Consider the following 16,328-nt stretch of genomic DNA (forward strand, 5'->3'; position numbering starts at 1 on the left):
AAGTATAGAATAAAAACAAATTAAAATAACTTGAAAAAAATTACGACAGCCTGATAATCTTTTATTTTAAAGAGTTTAATATAAAATCGTAACAAATTAGGCGCATTTTTACGAGTCAATAGTTGAAGATCTTTGAGATTACAAAAAAAATTAAAGCTGAACGCAAGCCAATTTAATTTTTTGTTGGAAAAAGGAAAAGAAGAATTAAAAAACGAGACACATTAATATGTAAAGGTACGTCCATAGTGCACCGACTTCCCGCTTTTCCCTTTATCGCGGCAAAGTAGCGGTAAAAAATAGAGAACATCTGTATGTGCGTGATCATAGTGCGCCAGTCAGCCAGCTTCAACCGGCTTAACTGCGGGTAAAAATCCGTTGTTTCTTTTTGTTGCTTGCCCGCTTCACCCTCTCAACAGTTTTATCATCGGTACCCCTTATGAAACCAATTCAAGTCCCTCGCTCCCCCAAACTTAATCGAATCTGCTCTGCTCATTTCTCAACTTCAAATAAAGGTTATGTTTTACCACAATTCAAGCTATTTACTTACAAAATTATTAAAAATTAATCGATTTTAATAATAACCATCTTGTGTACCTACCTCTACAAAGTTGTTCACCACATACGAGACCGCTATTGTAGCTAAACGATTAGATTTTTGCAAATTGTAAGTTTTGGGTTCGTTGAGGGACTATTAAAGCTACAATGTAAAAATATTTGACAAGATACAGAGTGTCCCAAATACAAAAAAAAATATCAAAGTTTAATTTTTTTAAATGGAACACCCTGTATATTATTACATTTTTAGTTTTCACTAATAAAATAAAGGTAAATTTGATTAAGCTTTACGGCATTTTAATCTTATCGTTTTTGAAATATTTAGGTTTTTGCCAAAATACAGTAATAAATCTTAATGCCTCATTTCTCTAGGCGTATTTAAGTTTTTAAAACCAAATATTGTACTGAAGTATTTCTATTTACTAAATTTTGTGTTGAAATAATATAAATTATACTACCATATACAGAGTGTCTAAAAATTTATATTAAATAATTACTAGCTTTAAACGGTAATAACTTGTTAAATTTAAATGAAACACCCTGTATATTTTATGTCAGAATGAATCTGATGCACAATTTAATTGTCTATCAAATTATATTATACCATTTTTTACCTATCTTTTCAAGTTTTCGTAGAAAATGTATTTTCTTATAAATTAGACCTCATTCATATTTAAACCTCATTCATCATATTGACATTTTAGATTATTTTTAAAGATTTTTAAAGAGTACAAATTTTTAAAGAGTACAGATACTAATATTGTTGATACAGTTCGTTTATTTCATTAAAAAAAATCAAAAAAAACTGTTTAAATATTTGTTAAAGAGGGCCAATTAATATGATTCCAGTATTCAAACTACATTAATTGACTGTTTGCGTTGATTAATAATAATTGCTCCAAATACTAAAAAACTGAATTTTGTATGTATGCGCATTTGGTAATGCGACAGTGTGGTGAAAAGTAACACCTTAAAAATGTTATTTCAGTTTTCGACGAATGCTTATTTATAAAAACAGAGACGTTCATTTTATGACTTATTATTATATTGATTTCTGATTAAAATCCGCATTTATTTAGAATGATTTATTTCACAATTAAGTATGTAATTAATTAATATTTGGGCGGAAATAATGGTGGTATATTTAATTAATAGTATACTCTTTTATAAAGATTTAAATAGTTTTCTTGTTGTATACAAATGGGCTAGTAATATTACCGTTTTTAACACTTGTATACATTTTGTATTTGTTGCTTTAAAAACAATCTAAAATGTTGTTCAAAATCGATTTGAACCGCAAATGTTTTAGAACTGTCTATTTGGGGCCATCTGTTTCACAGAACTACAAAAATTGTCGGGTCGTAAAAAATGCCCTTTTTGGGTCAACTTTCTAGGGGCTTAAGGGCGACAAAGACACAGTCCTCTCTGAACATCGGCCTAAGTTGCCACGCATTAATTTTTGTATAATTAAGATCGCGCTAGAGACGCGGCTCTCTCTCTCTCTCTCTCTCTCTCTCTTCTCTTTCACTCTATCGCATTGTCTCCGCATAGTTTTTCTCTCTAGTAGTTAAACAGAGAAATATTTGCTCTCTCCCTTATTTAGTTAACAACAATAAGTAAATTCTTGTTTAGTTAGTAACTCTTCTAAGTGTAGTTAGTAACTCGTCTAAGTTTAGTTAGTAAGTCTTCTGAGTGTTCTTCAGTATTGTGAGTGACGTGTTGTGAAAAGTGCCAGAAAAACAATAGGAACTAGGAACTGGTAACAAACAATTATTGACTTTGATTATTTTGACTTGACAGTAAAGGCTTCATAGACTATATAATTGCCTTGAAAACTAAGACTATAAACTTCTTCTGCTAAGTGTTCTTCGCATTTGCTGCAGAGAAAACTTGACCATTTTTTACTACTTATTTTAATTAAATAGTGTTTAGTATTTAGCCGTAAATGTTTATTTCATTTTAAACTGAATCCACCCTATTTTATAAGCGTTCGCAACAAGTGCAATCGCTGTAATTGTAACGCAAGTTTCGCAGAAAACTGCTACATTTAATGGTCCTTCGAGCCGGATTCAGAAATAACATTTACAAAAATTATAAGTGAACATTTCTCCAGTGGACAAGTTTCTCTATTCACAAATTTCCAAAAACCGAAAAATTTACGCGAGTGATTTCGGATAAAGTTAGACCGCCGCAGCGGTTAGACACTTATTGGTACTGCAAAACTCTCTATTTCCAAAATTCCAAACCACGTCAAAAGGATAGGTTTCTCCGAGGGTTTCTCACAGAACTTATAGTGAATAGAATTTTTGGTTTTATTACTATACCCTAAACTAGAGATAAATCGATACAAAAAAGGAATTTGTCCTTTGTGTGTTTTATGTTTGTCAACAGTCGCTTTTGACACCGCCGTTTTATTTAGGATAAGAAATTTTAATTGTATATGGTCATTTAGATTAAAAAGAAAATTTAAGTATTTCTCTTTTATTTAGGTAGGTATTTCTTTATTTAGATTAATGTACCAATTATTGACATAATTAGATGTTGGTGTTATTTGTGTAACTTCTCACTTTGTTAATTGAATAACGACATATTGTGGTGTTTGTAAACAATTTGTAAGTCAATAACTATTTTTCACGAAAAATAGAATTTCGCCTCGCTTGTGATTTATTAATTGATTGTTATTTTTTAATAGATTTAAAACTCTATGAATTGAATATCTCTGAATTCTAATTTGTAAGACAATAACTATTTTTCAACGAAAAATAGAATTTCGCTTCGCTTGTGATTTATTAATTAAATCACAGATAACACATAATCATTGAATGTTATTTTTTTGAATAGGTTTATAATTTTTGTGAATTGAATTGTCTCTCTGAATTGTTATATTTCTGACTAGTTTTTCTCTTTTGAAGTACTTTGTTTTAATCCCAATTAAATCACTTTGTCAAATTATTAATCATAAAATGGCTAACCTCGAAGTTTTGATTAAACAACGAGCCACTCACAAGGGTAGAATTTCTAGAATCATTAATTGGTATGCTAGAAATGTTGACATTGAATTAGATTATTTAGAATTTCAAGTGAGGGAAAACAGTTTAATCCAAGCTTTTGAATCATATGAAATGATAGAGTTAGATGTAGAGGAAATAGATCCATCCAAAAAGGATGCAGATCCCATGGAAGACAAATATTTCTCATGTTTAGCTAAGTTAAAACGAAAAATTTTAGAACTTACTCCGAAAAGTCAAGGCCAACATAGCCAACCAACTTCTCTTATGATACATCCTAGAAATTCAAACGTGAATTTACCCCAATTAAATATTCCAGAATTTAACGGGGACATAACTAAATGGAATGCTTTTTACGAATTGTTCAAAACTCTTATACTAGACAATGAAACTTTAACTGATGTTCAGAGATTAATTTATTTGAGAACGTATCTTAAGGGTGAGCCTCTACAATTAGTAGAAACACTGCAGTTGACAAGCGATAATTTGGTAGTTGCTATTGACACACTTAGACAAAGATATGATAATCAACTCTCTATAATATTTGCCCATATTAAAAATTTAGTTGAGATCCCCACTTTAACAAAGGTCACCGCTCATACTCTTCGAGAATTTATTGTGCGTATTAAACAGAATGCAGATTCTTTGAAACATCAAAGCATCCCTGTACAACAATGGGATTTAATTTTAATATACATCTTCTCTCAACGTTTAGACTTTGGCACTCGAAAGGCATATATCTCTGAAAGAGGCTCTCAAATGTTTTCGGCTTCTCCACCTATTTTGCCAAAGTTAGAAGATTTTCTAAACTTTTTAGAAAAGCGCTGTACGGTTTTGGAAGATCTCTCGGAAACTCCGTCGAAAATATCTCCTCCAGTAGTTAAAGGAACCATAAGTGGTTCTAGTAATAGGTTTCAAAAATTTTCCCACTATGCACATGGAAATCAGCAAAGGGAATTTTCTCGCTCTTATAATGAAAATACCCCGCATTATTCTAATTCTCCTCGCTCTTCGTTAAATATTAAGAAATGTATATACTGTAAACTCCCCGATCATAGATTGTATACATGTTTAAAATTTAAACATTTGCCTTTGAATCAAAAAATGGATTTTGTTAGGCAGAGCAGTCTTTGTTTTAACTGTTTAGGTTCAAAACATCAAGTACAGGATTGTACGTCTCAATTGTGCTCCATATGTAACAAGAAACATCACTCACTTTTACATTCATCAAGTCCTTCAGAGTCAAGGTATTCTCCTCAAACAATAAATCCAAATTGGCGAAATAATTATCAATCTCAAAGATCTCAATATCACAATAGTGACAGAAATTACTCATCCAGGTCAAATTTTGCGCCATCTGATGAACGCTCAAGGGATAATAATCCACGTGAAAGTAGCCCTCCGCGTAACGAAGTAGCTTCAAACAATGAGGGTATAGTTAAAAGCACTCCCAGCCACACTCAGGTCAGTGAACCTATTGCTACTAGTCATAGAACTCTATCGGTATTTTCCTCCAATGACAGTGAAGTTTTGTTAGGCACAACTCTTGTTAATATCCCAGATTGCGACGGCAATTTAATAACTGCAAAGGCGATATTAGACCCTGGTAGCACTATTTCAATAATCACCGAATCTCTTGTAAAAAGGTTAAAACACATTCCTGAGAGACAGCATGTTGAAATTGTAGGCGTTGGTGGCAACGTCAGAAATGCTCATAATGCCGTGCGTTTAAACGTAAAATCTACAATAGAACGGAATTTTTCTCTCTTGGTAAACTTCAGCATCTTAGAAAAAATCACTGAAAACTGTCCTCAGTTTAGAATTGATGAAAGAAAGTTGGCAATTCCTGATCGAATCTCTCTCGCTGATCCTAGTTTTAGCAAACCCTCTAAAATAGATATTTTATTAGGAGCCGATGTGTATTACAAGATTCTCTTAGGAAACATAATAAAAATAAATGATGATTGTCTGTCACTAGTGGATACTCACTTTGGTTACGTCCTCTCGGGTCTGATCCCCTCTCATATTGTTAGCACGAATTTTAATCACACCTTAAACCCCAAAAAATGTTCATTCCTGCAATCAAATGCAGAGACCCCTCTAGATCTTCTGTTGGAAAGATTTTGGTCAATAGAAGAAGTCAAGCCCTTAAAAAATCAATATTTAGCTCCCGAAGATATGTTAGTGGAAGAAAATTTCTGTAAAACTACAGTTTTATTGGATAGTGGTCATTTTCAGGTGGATTTACCACTGAAAGGTCCTAATGCGAACGGGACATTAGGAGAGTCATTTGATTTCGCACGAAAAAGATTTTATCAATTAGAGAAACGATTTGAGAAAAACCCAGATCTCTTTCTTCAGTATAAGAAATTCATCGATGAATATATTTCCCTAAATCACGCTCGTATTGTACCCCTCTCTATGAAGAGTGATCAGAACGAAAATAAGTATTTCTTTCCTCATCACTGTGTTATACGAAATGACAGTAAAAGCAGTAAACTTCGAGTTGTGTTTGATGGTTCGCTGAAAACTTCATCTGGTCTCTCTCTTAATGACATAATGTATAAAGGGTACACAGTACAGCCTGACCTGTACGATATTCTGCTGCGCTTTAGAACCTTTAAATATGTAATTACTTCTGATATCGAGAAAATGTACCGGCAAGTAAGAATCAATCCGAAGCATACATATCTGCATAACATCCTATGGCGGGAAAAACCGTGTGAAAAGCTCCAGTGTATAGAATTATCAACTGTTACATATGGCACTAACTGTGCCCCTTATTTAGCTACCCGAGTACTGAAAGAACTTGCTGTTATTAATCAAAAAACATTTCCACTTGCTTCAAATGCTCTTCTCTCCCAATGTTACGTAGATGACATTCTCTGTGGCCAAGATTCATATGAAAATCTTGTCGAATTACACCGTCAACTGATGCAATTATGTAAATTAGGAAATTTTCACTTACACAAATGGTGTTCAAACTCAAATTCACTTCTCAACAATATTAATCACTCTCACAAATCTGATATTTCTCAAGAAAATTACGATATTAAAGTAGATGGAATTTCAAACAAAGTTCTAGGAATATTTTGGAACCCCAATTTGGATGTATTCTCTATATCTTTACCGATACCTTCGGAAGAAAAACAAGTTACTAAACGCGAAGTTCTCTCAAAAATAGCTCAAATGTTTGACCCATTAGGATTAATTGGTCCAGTTATTGTTATAGGAAAACTAATGATGCAAGAAATCTGGAAAACTAAAATTGATTGGGATGATTTTTTAGAAGAAGATATTCTTATAAATTGGAAATCTTACATTCATGATATGGCGCTATTAAAATCTCTAAAAATTCCTCGTTTTATTCTATTAGCTGATAAGCCAATATCACTAGAACTACATGGATTTTCGGATGCTAGTCAAAAGGCATATGGTGCCTGTGTATATATACGAGCTTCATATCCTAACGAGAAAGTGTCATGCTTCCTTATTACTTCTAAAAGCAGAGTTGCACCTATAAGAGAAATAACTATTCCCCGCTTAGAACTTTGTGGTGCACACCTCCTCTCCACTTTAATAACGAAAGTTCGCTCAGTACTCATTGAAAGATTATCTTTTGATAGTGTAAATCTTTGGACAGATTCGGAGATAGTACTTGCCTGGTTACACTCGTACCCTTACAGATTCCAAGTATTTGTATCAAATCGTATATCACAAATCCAAACTCTCACTCAAGATTGTAAGTGGCGTTATGTGTCATCAAAGGAAAATCCAGCCGATTTACTCTCTAGAGGAATATCTCCCGCTCGATTAGAAAACGCAAACCTTTGGTGGAACGGCCCAAGTTTTTTCCAAAATTTCGACATGGATTTACACGCACATGACAGAAATATTCTAACTACCAACGTGGAAGAAAGAAAACAAAAAACGGTACTACTCACTGATACTAACAATATTTGGAAATTAATCTTCACTAAATTCTCAAGTTATTCGCGATTACAAAGAACAATTGCTTTTGTACTTCGATTTGTAAAGAACTGTAAGCCTCAGTCCGAAAATTCCACTGGTCCGCTTTCAATTGAAGAGTTAAAAATTGCTAATCAGTTTATAATTAAACAATTACAAATAGAAAACTTCTCTAAAGAGTTTAGTCAACTCAAATCGGAAAAACAGATCTCTAATAAACAAAATTTGAAATTAACTCCATTCATTGACAATGATAATCTTATTAGGGTTGGAGGCAGATTATCTCAAGCACTGATACCGTACGACCAAAAATTTCCTTTATTATTACCGTCAAATAACCATGTGGTTAGACTTCTCTTTAAAAGAGATCACATTTTATTAGGACATGCAAGACCGCAAACTGTATTGTCAAGGATTCGACTTAGACATTGGCCGCTAAATAGTCTTTTTAAAAAGGAAAAGGCCCTTTCAAAGGAAATTAAGAAAATTTCTATTAGTTGTCATACTTGTCACAAGTTCAAAGCGAAAACATTTCAAAAAATAGTGTCTGTCAGTACTTACTAGTTTAAGCGTACGTTTAGTTTTTTTTGTTTTAAAGTCAAAGACTTCAAAGGGGGGGAGTATGTTCAAAATCGATTTGAACCGCAAATGTTTTAGAACTGTCTATTTGGGGCCATCTGTTTCACAGAACTACAAAAATTGTCGGGTCGTAAAAAATGCCCTTTTTGGGTCAACTTTCTAGGGGCTTAAGGGCGACAAAGACACAGTCCTCTCTGAACATCGGCCTAAGTTGCCACGCATTAATTTTTGTATAATTAAGATCGCGCTAGAGACGCGGCTCTCTCTCTCTCTCTCTCTCTTCACACTCTATCGCATTGTCTCCGCATAGTTTTTCTCTCTAGTAGTTAAACAGAGAAATATTTGCTCTCTCCCTTATTTAGTTAACAACAATAAGTAAATTCTTGTTTAGTTAGTAACTCTTCTAAGTGTAGTTAGTAACTCGTCTAAGTTTAGTTAGTAAGTCTTCTGAGTGTTCTTCAGTATTGTGAGTGACGTGTTGTGAAAAGTGCCAGAAAAACAATAGGAACTAGGAACTGGTAACAAACAATTATTGACTTTGATTATTTTGACTTGACAGTAAAGGCTTCATAGACTATATAATTGCCTTGAAAACTAAGACTATAAACTTCTTCTGCTAAGTGTTCTTCGCATTTGCTGCAGAGAAAACTTGACCATTTTTTACTACTTATTTTAATTAAATAGTGTTTAGTATTTAGCCGTAAATGTTTATTTCATTTTAAACTGAATCCACCCTATTTTATAAGCGTTCGCAACAAGTGCAATCGCTGTAATTGTAACGCAAGTTTCGCAGAAAACTGCTACAAATGTCAATATTCCATGGGTATATTGATAAATAAGGTCTAATTTATAAGAAAATGCATTTTCTCTGAAAACTTGAAGGGATAAGTAAAAAACGGTATAATACAATTTGATAGACAATTAAATTGTGCATCTGATTCTCATAAAATATACAGGGTGTTCGATTTAAATTAAACAAGTTATTGCCGTTTAAAGCTAGAAATAATTTAAAATAAATTTTAGACACTCTGTACGAGGTTGTATTTTTTTTATTATTGCAACACAATAAATGATCAATAAATAAACTTCAGTAAATATTTAGTATTAAAAACTTTGATACCCTTGGAGAAATGAAGCCTTAAAATTTTTAATGCAATTTCACAAAATTGAAAATATTTCAAAAACGGTAAGGTTTAAGTGTGACAACCCTTAATCAAATTTACCTTTATTTTATTAGTAGAAACTAAAAATGTAACAATATACAGGGCTATTTTCAAAAGGGCATTTTTCCATTTAAAAAATTAAAATACTTTACATTTTTTACTTATTTGGGATTTGGGACACTCTATACTTTGTAAAAATATTTTTAAATTGTAGCTCTAATAGTCCTTCATCGAACCCAAAACTTACAATTTGGAAAAATCTAATCTTTTAGCTAGAATACTCCGTGTCGTATGTGGTGAACAACCCTGTATATATATTTTGAAAATTGCAATTTCTTTTAAACGGTTATCAATTTTTTTGGAATATACTTCAACGTTTCTTTGCCATGCGGAAATATTCGTAAAATTTTTGATGGTGAGTTGTGGATATAACGTTTATGATACCTATTTACCAAATTCAAAATGAGACCGATTACTTTCATAAACGCGAGTAGTACTTGGTTGTATCAGTTTAATATTTATGAACATTATCAGTAGCTAATAAAAAAATACATAATAGATCCCTATCAGGGGTATCTATTACATGATACCAAGTGACATTCCCGCTTCCTGCAAGCAGTTGTTAATGGCACAGAATAGCTAATAATTAATCTAGCTACGCAAGCTACAAACTAACCAAGCCGGCAACCGGAAAGCGGGAAGCCGGTGCACTATCGACGTACCTTAACGCTATTTCCTGTTTTAAGCTAAAAATTACACATACACGCTCATATTTTTATAAGTATTACTCCATAAACTTCTCCAAATTTTCTTCTGGACACCTTTTTTTATGTTTCAGGCTAAAGCAACACCTACAGAACCACACAAGTTTGTACTAATATGTAGTTTTCTGTGCTGCATCTTTTTGACGATATTTACCACTATTTGTCTAGGACTATCGTTCTTTTTCGTCAAGAAATCAAGTCTAATTATATTGAAGTTGCAATGTTCCTTTTCACTCTTTCTTTGTGAAATACTGTTTACCATTGCAATACTGTTAGAACCACCTCAGGTAAATACATTGATATTTTTACCTTATTTATCCCTTTATATTAATTTTCTAGGAATTTCAAATCTTTTTTTTTATTTTTTAGAAGTACTACATGATTTTTTTAACATTCTTAGAAATGTTTTTGCTGTTAAGTATATCCAGCCACTTGAGTAAGCTGCTTATTGTTTTCACTGAACTGATACATGTTCCTAAACCAGTTACATCAAAATATACCGTAATAGGAATAATATCTGGTAAGTTCTTACAACATCTGTCATAATCCCATAGAAATAAGTAAATATGTCAACGAAAACCCTAAGTTTGAATCAGTAAAATATTTTAGAACCGTTTTAGGTTTACTTATTTTTCTGAAATCTTATTAATAACAAAGTATACAAAAAATAATAAACTAAACAAATGAAAATAATTTTAACATATTCCTCATCATTAACGGGAAGCAACAATGAACACCTGTTCACTGTTACTTCTAATTAGTATGCTTTTATATTTAAATAAACTGTTAACTTAAGAAGTCGTTAAGTTAGCGTATTATCTTAACCATTATGCTTATTCAAACTAAAACTTTGAAAGCTGTAAGTAGTCTCGTGTTGATGTTGGCTTATATGTAACTTTTAGTAGAGTTTGCAAGTAAAACAGTATTTTAAAACTATACTAATACAGCAAAGATTATAATAGACAAAATCTTTTTGTGTTATTTGTGGAAAATTATTGTTAAAGATATTATATAGAAGTGTTTTTTACAATGAATAGTTTTATCTTAAAAAATAAAGTTTTAAAAGGACGATTTTAATATCATATATAATAAAGCAGAAATTAATGAAAAAAAAATAATAATGTTATTCACGTCTTATACAATATTTTTCTCTGCTATTAAGTGAGCATAAGATTTATATACATAAAATATCAAAAATAAAAAGTATTGCAGTCAGTAACATATTCTATGTTTACAGTTCTAAAATAATGTACATAAGATAGAAATGACTTAAGAATTCTATGCTTACAGTCTAAATTATTAAACGCATTTACCAATCCTATGTTTAATACTCTGGATCAAGATAAAATTCCGATTATTCTTGCATTGCAAAAATGATTACGTGCAATTAAAAATCATATGTTCAGTTCTAAAGCATCAAAAGGACATAGGAATGGTTCCGTGTAAATCCTATGTTCCGTACAAAAATGTTAACTTTAATTACAAATCCTAAGTTCACCAAACCAAACCAAAATACTTAACATAGAACAACGAAATCCTATGTTCAGTTTAAATTACTTCACGTTGTTACAAATTCTATGTTCACTGTTACATAGCGATGAACATAGCTTGTTCTGAAATAATAAATTCATATGCCTAACAGTTCCAAACGATAAATGGGATATCATTGAGTTAGTTATAAATTCTATACTCTTAGTAAAAAATATTCAACACAGTTGCAACTCCTATGTTCACTGTTCCAAAGTAATAAACATAGGATAAATTGTTCTATGTTCAGAGCTTAAATTAATACCATACAGTTGCAAATATCCTATGTATATTTGCAAAGTAATGAACATAGGTAGCATACTTAATAAATCCTAGGTTTACAATAAAAAACACTTGCATGTATTTGTTCCTATGTTCACAGTTACAAAGTAATGAAGAATGGAGGGCACTCTGAGTTATAAATCCTATGTTCACAGTAAAAATAATTAAATGTATTTTGTTTAATTTCAGGTGTGCCTCTTATCACAATATTTGGGAATCATCTAGCCTACAAAACGATGGATATCAGTCTAAAATCATGGTGGATGATTGAGAACTCTTTGGCCTTCAACATATTTGTAACGGTAGTGTCTATTGTCACCGCCTTGTTCATATTTATTTATCTATCAGTCGTCAAGAAATTGAAAGAGCTAATCGCTAGTCAAGAGAAACATGAAAAGGCTCTCAATAAAAGGTTTGTTTTCAGCTTATATAAAAGTAAAAGTTTTGTATTCTAAAATTAAACTTATGTTCTAGGATAGCGTTAATAAGAAGATCCGGGTGTATATTTTTTGTGCTGTTAGCTTTTTCAGTAAGCAGCATACTTTATATAAACAATGAGAAGCTTATGTGGAGTACTTATCAATTTAGTGCGGTAAATTTAATTGTGGTAAGTAAAGATATTCCTTATTCCTTACTGTATTTGAACCCCAACAATTTACGTTTACAGGGTCTAGTACTGACGATATGTTATATAATAAAATCTGAAAATGGATTTAAGGAAATATGTGGCAAGAAACGCCATGTGGATGACAGCTTTTTTAATGGAGATACTGGTAATCCATTACAATGTAAGTACGTCTATACTAAAAGTTATATTTAGTTTATTTAAAATAGAATATTTTTTGGCAAATACAGTGAACAAAAAATCCATTTAGTTTTATAAGCTACAACTTCAATTTAGAAATACATTTGAATATTTTTTTTTCTGGAAAAAATTATGATTAATCAAAAAAAAAATAAAAAGTTTACAAATTTATCATTTCAGTCAATCTGTCATCAAACTATCTTAGTCAACATGTTTATTTTTTGTTAATGATGACAGGTATTGATAATTTACATTTCAAATATTATCTTGAGAACGGTTACTCGTAGCGATTTTTATCTAAAGGCCTTTTTATGTCAAAAATGGTGAAAATGTATATTTTTTCACTGACTAATTTTATACAGGTACGGAAGAAAGGTTATTACCCTTCAAACCAGTTAAAAATGTGTAGGTGGCGCCACCTATTAGTAAGAGTCATATTGACATCGAAATCAAATTTGTCATATGAAAAAACACCCATTCACCAATTTTTATCCAAATATCGACATTTGTTCAGATATTATTTGAAAAAAATCGAAATAAAAATGAAACTTCTACATTTTGCTCTCTCTATCTCGAAAATGAAGCATTTTAGGATATAAATTTATACGAACTTTCGTATTTATTTTTATCTGCTGAATATATTGCCGAAGTTTTCCGAATACAATTCGGACCACCCTGTATATTTTTCGTAATATTAAAATATCTTTTTCAGTTATGACCAAACAAGAAACAGAAATAGACAGCCAAAGCACTATTCGACGTCAAGACATACAGCAAATCTCTCTCAAATCGATGGAACCCCTAAAAATCTCAGCTAGCAGAACTCAGAGCATATCCAACGCGTTCGAGAGCTGCCTCCAATCGAGCTCAAACTTCTGCGACGTCAGCCTCAAAGAAACCTCAACTCTACCCCGAGACAAGTCTCAACATCAAATAGAACCGTACAATAGCAGTCCACCGACATTCAGAAAGCTACAGACCAACAACAGTTTTTCACAGTCTCCTGATATTCTGTCGCAGAAAGTTTGTGTTGAGTTGGATCTGGTTGCTTCGAGTATTTGCAGTTCTAAGCCAGAAAAAGAAACAACGAAAGATGTTAAAACGACGACTCCGAAAGTTGAGAAGAAGTCAGAGCATAAAACAGTGAGGATAATGTTTCCTCCTAAAGTAATCATCACACCTGATGACGCAATATCGAGAATACTAGAGTCTGATAACAACAGCTCTGAAAGAACTCAACCAGATGGTCATGATGACATTATCCCATCCATAGAAACAGTGTCTGAGGTTTCCAGAAGTCCATCCAGTCCACAACACTCGCCATCTTATTCTGAAGACAACCTCGATGGAGTTTTGGATAGTATATCTCATGATCTTGACTACTTGTTGAACAGAAGTGACGAATTCGACTCAAATGTGAAACCGTCAACTTTAAGTAGAAAGGTATCCAAACCCCCTGGTGCTAGTGTAGTGAACCAAATTCCGGAAGAACTTATTAAAGATGAAAGTACATCAGGGCCTGAAGGGATAATGCTCAGGACTAATTGTTAAAACGCTCCTGAACGCGCTGACTTAGTGCAGAGAATTCGAGAATATGTTTGCTTTCTGATGATGTCCAAATTTATGCAACTAATATTACACCAAAACCTAATAAGATTTCCTTTTTATTCACTAGTTAATTTCAACCTTAAATATAATTGACATAAAGTCGAAAATTCAACAGAACCAAACTAACAATTATTAATTTAAGAAATATGTAAATATTTTATGACCTTATTCCAGGAGGAATATTTCATGTTTCTACAAACAAAGAAGAAATAATCTGCAGTGTGTTACTAATACAAGAACTTTTAAATAAGGACTATAAACTATAATGCCGAATTCATTAGGATTTAATGTATTACTGGTTGCATACTTTCACTGGCTGATTATCCTAATTTCTTAGGACAAAATAAAAATGAATTTTATTATCGAAAAAAGACTGATTATAATATGTAAAAAGTAAAAATGAAATATTTAGTAATGTTGTAAAGTTAGTCAGTAATTCTCTAAAATATACAGGTGTAAATAAAATACTTAATAAATTTTATACTCAGTTTAATAGTAATTTATTATTCCAGTTTAAAAATCAATAAGAACAAAATCCAAGATATATTAAAATATAAAACGTCTAAAAAACATAATAAAAATGTAATTTCCTTGTTTTAAGTTTATAAAATATACTATTAATATTATAATTTTAAACCATTTCCAAATAATAATGCTTAGAATTACTCTAAAATGAAGTAATTAACAATTTTGTACCTATACATATGTAAAACATATATTTTCCATGTTATTATTTAAATTAATTAAAAATTAGTTATTCTATTTTATCTATCAAAATTCTCAGTTGTTCCAACATTCACCATACTAGCTAAATCTTCTTTTCTCTCTTTTAATCGTTCTCTGATCAACTCTGCAATAGCTCGTTGAGTCTGCCTTTCTACTTGTTCTATTCTCTTGGCAATGTCCCTCTTTAAGTCCCAATCAGGCTTCCTCGGTGCCAAAGATGTAACATCCAACTGGTCTAAGACAATTTTAGTATTCGCTGACTCAAGTTGATCTTTAACCTAAAGCAAATTTTACAGAAATATGAAGATTAAACAACAAAAAACATCTGATTTATAGTTAAGAAAATTATAGTAATAACTCGATACTATACCTGTGTACTGACATCCTCTGGTTGCGTACTAGGAAGTAAATTTTCATGTAGATTTTCATCAATAGGTTTATAGCTCCTGAATGAGGGTCTAGGTAAGACAGCTAACTCATTTGCTAATTCGGAATTAGAGCCGTTAGAGTTAGTTTTGCCATCCCTTTTCCTTTTCAAAGAAAGTAATTTTTCTCGGCGTTGCCTAGCTTGCTCTTCTAAGGAACTCGGATTATCATTTGAAGACATTGTCATATTTACTTTAAACCGAAGTTAATGAGAATATTCGTTTAAATTAAGAAAATATCTGTAAATAAGTACGGAAAAAAATTTATACAAAAACAAACACAAATTGTTGGTTAGGTTCAAAAGTTCTTCTTCTTGATTGGTGGTTGTTGTTGGTCTGTGGATTGGTCATGGATTAGTTTTACGGCCTAAGCTTCCAGGACTATACGGCCCTTCTTACGGCCAAACCCGAAAAAGTTCAAAACCAGTTCAAAACACTTCAAAATTTCTTCTTGAATTAATTTTAAGGGCGTTAGCATCATTAGGCATTTGCATAAAAGTGTGTGTATTTTGGGTAGTATTTCTGATCCATCTCCTTTTCCATCCCAATCCATCCAATATAAAAATTCCAGAAATTATTTCAAACGAAATTATTTAAAATAGCTAAAATGCTATTTGCCATTTTCTATTTTAAATACATTTGAAAAAGTATTTTTTATTTTGTATTTTAAATAAAAAAAATAATCCATATTCTATTTTAAATAGAAAACGATTATGAAGTAAATTGAATACAAAAGGCAGTGAGACGACACTTTTTTGATAAGATATTATTTTACAATATCAGAACTTTGGTGTAACTAGCAATTCAGCCTAGGGAGAGCCTAGGGCTACCTAGAGTTGAGCCATGGGTTGAGCCTAGGATGACCTAGGGCTTTTGTTTTTAAAAAAATGAAAAATAATAATATTGTTACGGATTCC

At 31.7% G+C, this 16,328-nt stretch overlaps 2 protein-coding genes across 2 annotated transcripts in view; one reads left to right on the plus strand and one right to left on the minus strand.

The window, feature by feature from the left end:
• The window catches only part of LOC115886766 (adhesion G protein-coupled receptor B3-like), a 170,664-nt gene extending 155,963 nt beyond the window's left edge, over positions 1-14,701 (plus strand). Inside the window, exons 13-18 of the mRNA XM_030906050.1 lie at positions 10,113-10,325; positions 10,408-10,558; positions 12,037-12,259; positions 12,322-12,454; positions 12,515-12,635; positions 13,365-14,701. Coding sequence (XP_030761910.1) covers positions 10,113-10,325; positions 10,408-10,558; positions 12,037-12,259; positions 12,322-12,454; positions 12,515-12,635; positions 13,365-14,203 — 1,680 coding nt within the window. The 3' untranslated portion in view covers positions 14,204-14,701. The remainder of the gene's footprint in view (positions 1-10,112; positions 10,326-10,407; positions 10,559-12,036; positions 12,260-12,321; positions 12,455-12,514; positions 12,636-13,364) is intronic.
• A 129-nt stretch (positions 14,702-14,830) lies between these two features.
• LOC115886755 (coiled-coil domain-containing protein 12) lies at positions 14,831-15,821 on the minus strand. Its single transcript, XM_030906034.1, has 2 exons — positions 15,357-15,821; positions 14,831-15,264 (listed from the first exon to the last, which is right to left on the minus strand). The coding sequence occupies exons 1-2, from the start codon at positions 15,597-15,599 to the stop codon at positions 15,025-15,027; spliced, it is 483 nt and encodes a 160-aa protein (XP_030761894.1). The 5' UTR covers positions 15,600-15,821; the 3' UTR covers positions 14,831-15,024.
• Positions 15,822-16,328: the final 507 nt, after the last annotated feature.

This window comes from Sitophilus oryzae, unplaced genomic scaffold, assembly GCF_002938485.1.
Source record: "Sitophilus oryzae breed Bouriz unplaced genomic scaffold, Soryzae_2.0 scaffold_496_pilon_pilon, whole genome shotgun sequence".
Taxonomy (NCBI): domain Eukaryota; kingdom Metazoa; phylum Arthropoda; class Insecta; order Coleoptera; family Curculionidae; genus Sitophilus; species Sitophilus oryzae.